Raw genomic sequence first — 9,983 nt, 5'->3', positions numbered from 1 at the left:
AGTACTATTGTATCTCTCTGTGTGAGACACTCCACAGCCCACTGACAACCATAGCTGTGCATAATGTGATTACTGCCGTTTAGGGAAACCCGACTTTACGTCAACTCCATGATTTTTGGTGAGACTTTTGGCAGGGATCCCCCTCTGGCATGCCCCTGTCCAGGTGTTAGACCCCTTGAAACAACTTTTCCATTACTTTTGTGGCCAGAAACAGTCTTTGTAGGTTTTAAAATTCACCTGCCCATTGAAATCTATGGCGGTTCGCTGGGTTTGCATGTTTGTGAATATCTGCGGAAGGTCAAGTTCGCTGTTCGTGGTCGGAAAATTCTCTCTCCGCGACATCTCTAAATATAAGTTTAATGTTTTATTTTCTTAGCTGAAGGACAGTCGTGTAATTAATGTTTTACAGCTTCCATCTTGAACTATTGACCTATTTTATCTAGTCCCTGTACTCAGAAGAAAAGTTTTATGGTTTGTAATTAGTTATCAGTGAGAGTTATGGCGCAGTCTCAGTCATGCCAACTACACAGAAACAGTCATTTAGAGGCCTAAGTCTTACAGACAGAGAAAAAAGGAACACAGCCTAGTCCTATGCAGGTTTGGGGCTGCACAGGCACGCATTATCTCATTATTTCAAGTACCATTTAAATTCCAAGAATCAAAGCCAGAGGATTTTTGAATGTTTATTATAGGCAGTAAATAGTAACTATGCAACCTTCTTGCTGATCTTCTTGTAGACAATGCCTTTGAAAGTCATAGTCTGAAAAAAGAAGAAAAACATATTGTTACCATATTATTTGTTAACAACGCCATGTACTAGCATTATTTTTATGAGACTGTGATAATGAAACCCTTGGAAAAGTATCTTTTTGTACAGCATTGCAGTGTTGCCTCTTTATAGCCAATGAGATGCTTCATACATTCATTATTGCAATCCAAAAGTTAATAACATAATTTATAATCCAAGATGGCAAATCAAAATAGTCCCCTGAAGGCTTTCTTGACCCCCCCCCCCCCCGTGATTTCGAAGGACCTCTCTGCCCCTTTGCAGAGTTTGGCAGAGAGATGTGTATGCAGAGTTTGGCTGAGAGACGTGCATGCAGAATTTGGCAGAGAGGCATATATATGCAGAGTTTGGAAGAGAAGTGTGTATGCAGAGTTTGGAAGAGAAGTGTGTATGCAGAGTTTGGCAGAGAGGCGTGTAGGCAGAGTTTGGCAGAGAGGCATGTATGCAGAATTTGGCAGAGAAGTGTGTATGCAGAGTTTGGCAGAGAGGCGTGTAGGCAGAGTTTGGCAGAGAGCTTTGTATGCAAAGTTTGGCAGAGAGCTTTGTATGCAAAGTTTGGCAGAGAGATTTGTATGCAAAGTTTGGCAGGGAGGTGTGTATGCAGAGTTTGGCAGAGAGCTTTGTATGCAGAGTTTGGCAGAAAGACGTGTAGGCAGAGTTTATCAGAGAGGCGTGTATGCAAAGTTTGGCAGAGAGGCATGTATGCAAAGTTTGGCAGAGAGGTATGTATGGAAAGTTTGTCAGGGAGGCATGTATGCAGAGTTTGGCAGAGGTGTATATGCAGAGTTTGGCAGAGAGCTTTGTATGCAGAGTTTGGCTGAGAGGTTTGTATGCAGTTTGGGTGAGAGGGGAGTGTATAGAATTTGGCAAAGAGGTGTGTATGGAGAATTTGGCAGAGAAGCATATATGCCGAGTTTGGCAGAGAAGTGTGTATGCAGAGTTTGGCAGAGAGGCGTGTAGGCAGAGTTTGGCAGAGAGGCGTGTAGGCAGAGTTTAGCAGAGAGGCGTGTATGAAAAGTTTGGCAGAGAGGCATGTATGCAAAGTTTGTCAGGGAGGCATGTATGCAGAGTTTGTCAGGGAGGCATGTATGCAGAGTTTTGCAGAGAGGTGTGTATGCAGAGTTTGGCTGAGAGGTGCGTATGAAAAGTTTGGCAGAGAGGCATGTATGCAGAGTTTGGAAGAGAGCTTTGTATGCAGATTTTGGCTGAGAGGTTTGTATGCAGTTTGGCAGAGAGGTATGTATGCAGAGTTTGGCAGAGAGGTGTGTATGCAGAGTTTGGAAGAGAGCTTTGTATGCAGATTTTGGCTGAGAGGTTTGTATGCAGTTTGGCAGAGAGGGGTGTGTATAGAATTTGGCAGAGAGGTATGTAAAGTTTGGCAGGGAGGCGTGTAGGCAGAGTTTGGCAGAGAGGCATTTATGCAAAGTTTAGCAGAGAGGCATGCATGCAGAGTTTTACAGGGTCTGGTGCTCCAATTGCCTTTTCCTGTGGGCATTGGCTGTGTTCTTTCATCCCAGGCATCCTCCTTTATCATGGCTGTTATGTTACTGAGATCACATCATAAAAATGTTATGCTTCTCCTATCATACAGTTCTGTCTCTGCTAGAACTGTGAATATTACATTAATGAAATTACTGTAGGATAAAGGTGAGCAGGATAAGTATATTGGCAATAAAGACCTGGGAGACAGGTTTTTCTTGGATGATATGTTGGACTGTAATGTTGCTGATCATCTGAAGAATCAGTACAGTAGTAATCTTAGGAAGCTCAAGAACACCTGTTTTTTTTGTGTGGCAAGTATGGCACTGAGTTTTTAGTATGTAAATTACTGTCTAGAGTAAGGATTGGTCATGAGGCCACTATTCTTGAGGCTTGTATTGGCGTGTGTGTGTTTGCATGTAGATGGAAAGGGGCACGGTTGGACTTAGCTCATGGCAGGCAAACTAGGCCAGAGCCTAGAAGCGCCACTGTGCTTAGAGGCGGCTTTGCAAACCTATGTTTGCATTGGTGTTTGAGGATTCCTGAGCCCGTGTGTCTACAAATGTTCAATACAAGGTTCGACCTACTCCTGCCAAACCACACTGCATGACCTTCACACCATTTTGTCCATCACCTCTTCCATACGTGCCCGCGCTCACCACGCCCGCCCATCCAGTTCCCTATACTCTCCGAGTGGGCTGTTTACTGTTGAAAGAGTATAGTGAGATGAATGTCCATCTAGATGTCTATGCCCTGGGAGGTGGTGGTGGTGTCATCACTACACCAGCATGGTGAGCACAGGCACGTCAGAGAAACCGGATCTAGCACACTTGCGCCGGACTTACCATCAGGCACTGTAGGTATGTGCCTACAGGCGCCTGATGGTGAAAAGGCATCTCGCTTCCCTCCCCTAGTGCCTCCCTCCCTTTACATGTATATTAAAGGAACATTATTGCAAAAAATGTATTATCTAAAATACATTTGTACAAGAAGTACATTGCTCCCAGATTAAAATGCACTATAAATTACTTCTTCTACTATTATGTTGCTGCTGCTTAAAGTAAGCAGTACAAATCTGCCAGGATTTGGACTAGTCAATCTCCTCATGGGGGTATTCTCTGGGTTTCTTTATTTTCAGAAGCACTTACTGAATGGCAGTTGCGCAGTAAAACTGCCAGAACGGTGTGCAAATGAGTAGGCTAGTAGCAGTAGCAGTAGCAGTAGTAGTAGTAGTAGTAGTAGTAGTATAGATCCTTACCAGAGGGAGCTTTTGCAAAAAAAATAAGGAGATCCTGAGTATCCCCATGTGGAGATGGACTAGTCCAAAACCTGGCAGACCTATCAGATTTGAAATGCCTTTTGTAAGCAACATTTCGCATTGCAGAAATCTTACATTGATAAGAAGATCTCCAGATAGCTCTGTGACAGAATGGACATCTTTAATATTCACAACTAGCTTGCCACCCTCCAGATTTACTGTAGCCTGGAAAAAAAACATGCAATTTATAAAATAAACCAGCACACTGATAGCATTTTGAGGCTAGTGGTTCAGAAAACATAATGAAAGTCTATGGGCCACATGTAAAAACGCATATTTGTAACATTTTACAATGTGTGTTTTTCAAAGCGCACAACTTGCTGCATAAAACAAAATCTCATGTAGAAACGCACCTAATGTACAGTGTATGCAATGGAGATGCAGATGACTTAATTTTTACATGCATTTTTTTAATATATTATACTGTCACTCTACTGATAAACGGAAAATATTGAAAAAACACCAATGTACCAAAAATGCATGATAAAATACAAAGGCAAACACATACAAAAAAAACACTGAAAAATTGAAGTGTACCAGAGCTGAACAAAGCAGAACGATTTATACATATCTGGGGCTTCCTCCAGCCCCATCTGCTGGGATCGCTCCCACTTAGAATTCTCCTGCGCCGGTACCGGGTCCCATCACTTACGTCAGTCGGCTCCAGTCTACGCAGGAGAAGTGCGCCGTTTGCGTATCTCTCCAGCAGCCACTGGAGTGATACATCGAGCACACACTTCTCCTGCATAGACTGGAGCCGACTGACGTAAGTGGCAGGACCCGGTTCCCGAAGCTGCGGGCAGCGGAGGAGGGCGGTGTTGGAGCGATCCCAGCAGATGGGGCTGGAGGAAGCCCCAGGTAATGTATAAATCGTTTTACTTTGTTCAGCTTTGAGTCCAGTGCACAAAATGCATGGTTTTCCGCACTGCCCAGTGTGCTCTTAGGCTCACATGTATTTCAATCCTTTTTTTGTGTCATTTTAAATCCCTTATAAGCAGAGGTCTGCGGCAGATAAAAAGTCGATGAGATGCAAATAATTCCAGCTTGCTTGCAAATTTAATGCAATTGTATGCTGATTCTTCTTTGGGTCAGTCAAATGCTGCAGAAAGTAAACTTGACTGGTCCAATTCTGAAGTGCATATAAGTTGCATTAAATTGGCATGCAATCCACGGTTATTTGCCTCTCACTGCCCATCACTGCTTGTAAATGCATGAGAAGTCATAGGGGTGCATTGTCAAGCATTTTGTGTTACTCATGGTGCCAACCCTGGTATCCAAAGCAGGACATGTATTGCAATGACAATCACCCTTATTACTTCACGCTATGTGCCACGCCTAGTTTCAAAATATTAACATGGTTAGCTGATCTAATCTTAGGGACTTATACATTGGTTTGCATTTAGTCCAGACTAGTGATGGGCGAACACCTGGATGTTCGGGTTCGGGAAAGTTCGCCGAACATGGCCGAGATGTTCGGCATGTTCGAGCCGAACCCCGAACTTTCCGAACATCCAGCTTTTGGGGGCCATATGGGGTCGCAGGCATAAGGGGGGAGCATGCCCCGATCGCGGGGGGGGTCGGAAATTCCCCCCACCCCCTCCGCTAGCGCTCCCCCCTCTGCCCGCTTCCCCATTCAAAAGTTTAAGCAAAGTACCTGTAGTGGATGGCCTGGCAGTGGGCGGCACTGTGGAGTGAGGAGGAGGAGTCCGGAGAGTGACGAGTTGAGGGAGGCCGGGCAGCGGGCGGTTCAGCGGAAGTACCCTTGTGGTACTTCCGCCCTTTCTCTGACCTCACGCCCGCTGCCCGGCCTCCCTCAACTCGTCACTCTCCGGACTCCTCCTCCTCACTCCACAGTGCCGCCCACTGCCAGGCCATCCACTACAGGTACTTTGCTTAAACTTTTGAATGGGGAAGCGGGCAGAGGGGGGAGCGCTAGCGGAGGGGGTGGGGGGAATTTCCGACCCCCCCCGCGATCGGGGCATGCTCCCCCCTTATGCCTGCGACCCCATAGGGGGGCAGTATTCGTCCGAACAGGGCCCTGTTCGGCCGAACAGGGGCCCTGTTCGGCCCTGTTCGGCGGCCATTAGAAGTTCGGGGCGAACCCGAACTTAAAAGGCCGAACACCATCAGGTGTTCGGCCGAACGCGAACATCACCCGAACAGGGTGATGTTCTGCAGAACCCGAACAGTGGCGAACACTGTTCGCCCAACACTAAGTCCAGACTCATTAGCCATTCGTGTGTTGTTTTTACTGATTTTATGGGATACATCCCTGTATGAATAAAGATTTGTATGGAGACGGCTCCATACTACGCACTTGTGCATGAGAGAGAACGCTCGTGGTGCATGTGTGGTATGCAGCAGCCCGTCTTTGGGAGCACTCGAATTTCTGAAGCCTCCTTCGGCAGCTGAGCGAGGAGCATTTGACCTAATTGGTAGAATACTGCCCCCAGGGACAGCGCTGCACCAAGGGCACCGGGCGAGGAGCAGGAGGCTCTATAGGACCCAGAGCCTTCCGTCTCCATAAGTATCTGGCTTTTTTTTAACCATCAGTTCCCATTTACTTTAGGTAACACTTTAAGCTGCGTTGCCTTGGAAAAGTCATCTTAGGGAGGGTGAGGGATGAAACAAACTTTTTAGTGTATATGCGCCATTATATATGAAAATGTCATCCTACTTTAATTTTGTCCCCAGTGAAGGAATCCATCTCGGTCTCCTCTCCAATGTTGAATTCGTTGCGTTGGACCTTTTGGCCTGTGGTCACAGTGACCACAAAGTGGTTGCCGTCCTGCACAATCTCCGTCACGCTCTTCACATCTTTGATCATCTGGATCACACTGTCAGGGAATCCTGCAATGGAGACAATACAGCTGCTCTGTGATTGGTGGGAACCAGAATTTCTAGTTGTGCCTGTTGATATCTCTCATGATGGAAGCAACCATAAACTCCAGCACACAATCATACTGATGACTAGTAAGGGCAATTTCTTTCAAAGTTACAAAAAGAATGAAATGACATACAGAATTTGAATGAGACGCATCCCATTATATGATTACCAGTAAATATTATTAAAGTAAACCTGTGAGAATGAAAAATAAAAAAAAAATCGGAAACTTACCTCGGGAGAGGGATCCTCCAGAGGCTCCTCAGTCCTCCTTTGTGGGAGCGCGGCCACACTGTGCATGCTCAGTAGCACGGATCCTATCGGGCTCAGCTTTTTCCACTATAGCCCGATTGGGTCCATGCTACTGTGCCCTTTAACCACTTGAGGACCGCAGGTTTAAACCCCCCTAAAGACCAGGCCATTTTTCTGGTAATTGGCCACTGCAGCTTTAAAGAGAATCTGTACTGTAAAATTCTTACAATAAAAAGCATACCATTCTATTCATTATGTTCTCCTGGGCCCCTCTGTGCTGTTTCTGCCACTCTCTGCTGCAATCCTGGCTTGCAATTGTCATTTTTATGCAGTGTTTACAAACAAAAAACATGGCTGCTAACCAGGCTGAGAGATGCTCAGTCTGTGACTCATACAGAGCCTGGAGGGGGCTTGGAGAGGGTGTGTATAACTTCTATCCTATCACAAGCAGAGCAGCACATTTCTGCCTGAGTGCCTCAGCCCGACAAAGCCGCTACAGGAAAGAAGATTAGATCATATAACAGAGATAATACAGCCACTGTGCAACTAGGAAAGGCTGCAGTAAGACAGACCACATTAGAACAGGTATGGGAACTTATAGGATAGAAGAAATAAGGCTGAACATTTTGTTACAGAGTCTCTTTAAGGCCTCGCTGCAGGGTCGCACAACTCAGCACACAAGTGATTTCCCCCCCCCCCCCTTTTCTCCCTATCAACAGAGCTCTCTGTTGGTGGGGTCTGATTGCTCCCCCAGTGTTTATTTTATTGTTTAAAAAATATTTTTGTTATTTTTTTTTTTTTTTATAAATATATATATATATTTTTATTTTTTTTCCCTCCCTCCCCCTAGCCAGCCAATGATGGTGATCGGCTGTCATAGGCTTCAGCTTATGAGAGCCGATCGCTCTCTGGTGCCCCAGAGGGACAGCCGTGTCACACGGCTGTCCCCAGTACAGCGCTGCTGTAGATCGCAGAGCTGTACAATCTTTCACCGTCTAACAGTCTCTGAGCGACGATTGTCGCTGGGAGACTGAAGGCGGAGCCTTCCAAGCGGAGATGCGCATACATCCGCGCGCACGATCTCCTGCAAAAGCCAGCCCCAGGACTTGACGCCGATTGGCTTTAGGCGTTCTTGGGGCTGCCGCTGCAGTCACGCCGATTGGCGTGACGCGGTCGTTGTGAGGTTAATGAGATGGCCACTTTTGGCCCTTTGGCCACTTTTGTTTTCCCCATACAGGTACATTTTAAAAATAAACTTTTGCTTTGACCAGTGGTGTAACTACAACTCATGTGGCCCCCCAGCATAACTTTGATGGGCCCCCAATGTTCACACCCCTTACCTTGCCTCCGCTTTGTGCCCTTCACAGCCTGGGGGGCCATCTTGGAAGTGTCATAAAACAAGTATGGCCATCACGATCTTCACACCCATAACAATTGCAACCACAAATACACCTGATGAGAAGTATAGTCTCCTGTATCGCTAATAAAAGCTGGAGATGTATCCTTACCCAAGGCTGACATGAACGCCTCGAAGTTCTCCTGGGACTGAAGCTCGTAGGTTCCGGAGAGGGACATTGTAAAGAGAGGGTGATCTTCTGTTCCTGCTAAGAGAGTGTTAGGGAGAATGTGAAATTCTGCAGCCCCTTCTGCTTATATATAAGTCTCTGCTCTTATCTTTATGATCAGAGTTACAGCGACTTCACATTCTTTAAACTTTGGTTTAATATTAACATCTACTTTACAGTACATTGGTCACACAAGCATAAATATAGCTCTCGTAAACCGTTGAAGATTTATGGTGTGAAAGAGCTGGATACAGGCGCAGCGGGGTGAGATGAAGGCGTAGGTGATAGCCGGGGCTGTTGTAGCACAGTTCTGCTGCTACCTGTGGCCAATTTACATTGTTAAACCTCTGCTTTTAAAGTGAACCTCCGGACTAAAAATCTACTCAGCAGAACTGAAAAGGCTTGGTCTTTCTTTAACAGTTTCACAGCATCAGAACTTTGTTTTTCTTACCAAAGCATCATTTTTAGCTGCATTTTTAGCTAAGCTCCACCTATCAAAGAAAAAAAGCCCGGGCTTTTTTCCCTGATGCTGTGCAGAGCATGATGGGATTTCCTATGTTGTTATTCATGTTGCCTAGTAACTGGGAGAGTTGATTAGGACACAGGACAGTTGGAACTGTGTCTCATGCTCCCTGACACCTCCTTTCAACCAAAAAGATGGCTGCCCCCATGAAATCAAACTTTTGCCTGTTCTTTTAAAACAGTGTGGGTAAGAGATTATATTACCTATCTATTTTAATTAACATAACTAATGTAACTTAAAGATAATCTGTACTCTAATATTCTTACAATAAAAAGCATACCATTCTATTCATTATTTTCTCCTGTGCCCCTCTGTGCTGTTTCTGCCACTCTCTGCTGCAATCCTGGCTTGTAATTAACAGTTTTAGGCAGTGTTTACAAACAAACTAACCAGCTTCTAATAGGCTCAGCTAAGCATAGTGTATGAGTCATTCAGAGTATGCAGGGGGCCTGCAGAGGGTGTGTATCGCTTCTACCAATCACAAGCAGCCCTGCACATTCCACACAATCAAGCTTTAGCCCCACAAACAGGGCAGAGGAAAGATACATTGATTTATTACAGAGACAGTGCAGTTAGGAAAGACTGCAGTAAGCCAGAGCAGATTAGAACAGGCATAGGAACTTATAGGATAGAAGAACAAAGGCTGAAAAAATTGTTACAGAGTCTCTTTAATGACAGTATGTTTGTTTAGGCTGGAGTTCCTCTTTTAATGTATGTGTTACCATACCTACCAACTGTTTGTGTTAAGAAAGAGGAACACTTAAAGACATGCCCCTGAAGCACCACTAGCCACACCTCCACCACACCCTTAGTCACATATTCGACAAACAATTCATAAGCAAAAGATGCAGTTTTACACATCATACCGCATTGGTCCTCTCTATCACCATTAGTTTTCTTTCATTTTAACATTTTAAAATAAGACATACAGTATAGCAATTTAAATGAATGGAATAAAGTTTTGAGTCAATAAAATACGTTTCAGTAGAAAAATGCATATATTTACGTAGATCTGTACATCATCAGTCCTGAAAGAGGGACAAATGAAGAAGAGGATCAGGGAGATTTTGGTTCCCAAAGAGGCACGGTCCCTACAAAAAAGGGACAGTTTGGAGCCATGTATTTCTTTACGTATACCGTATACACTATGTATACACTATATATTAAAGCGGTTG

General features: G+C 45.0%; 1 protein-coding gene across 1 annotated transcript; it reads right to left on the bottom strand.

Annotated features, from left to right (window-relative positions):
- Positions 1–670: 670 nt before the first annotated feature.
- On the bottom strand, positions 671–8,356 carry LOC137545572 (fatty acid-binding protein, liver-like). The gene is made up of 4 exons (XM_068266949.1): positions 8,229–8,356; positions 6,262–6,434; positions 3,660–3,749; positions 671–760 (listed from the first exon to the last, which is right to left on the bottom strand). Exons 1-4 carry the CDS (start codon positions 8,293–8,295, stop codon positions 707–709), a joined length of 384 nt encoding a protein of 127 aa, XP_068123050.1. The 5' UTR covers positions 8,296–8,356; the 3' UTR covers positions 671–706.
- Positions 8,357–9,983: the final 1,627 nt, after the last annotated feature.

This window comes from Hyperolius riggenbachi, chromosome 1 (genome assembly GCF_040937935.1).
Source record: "Hyperolius riggenbachi isolate aHypRig1 chromosome 1, aHypRig1.pri, whole genome shotgun sequence".
Taxonomy (NCBI): Eukaryota; Metazoa; Chordata; class Amphibia; order Anura; family Hyperoliidae; genus Hyperolius; species Hyperolius riggenbachi.
The sequence above is the reverse complement of the archived record's forward strand: the minus strand, read 5'-3'. Positions and strand labels throughout refer to the sequence as shown.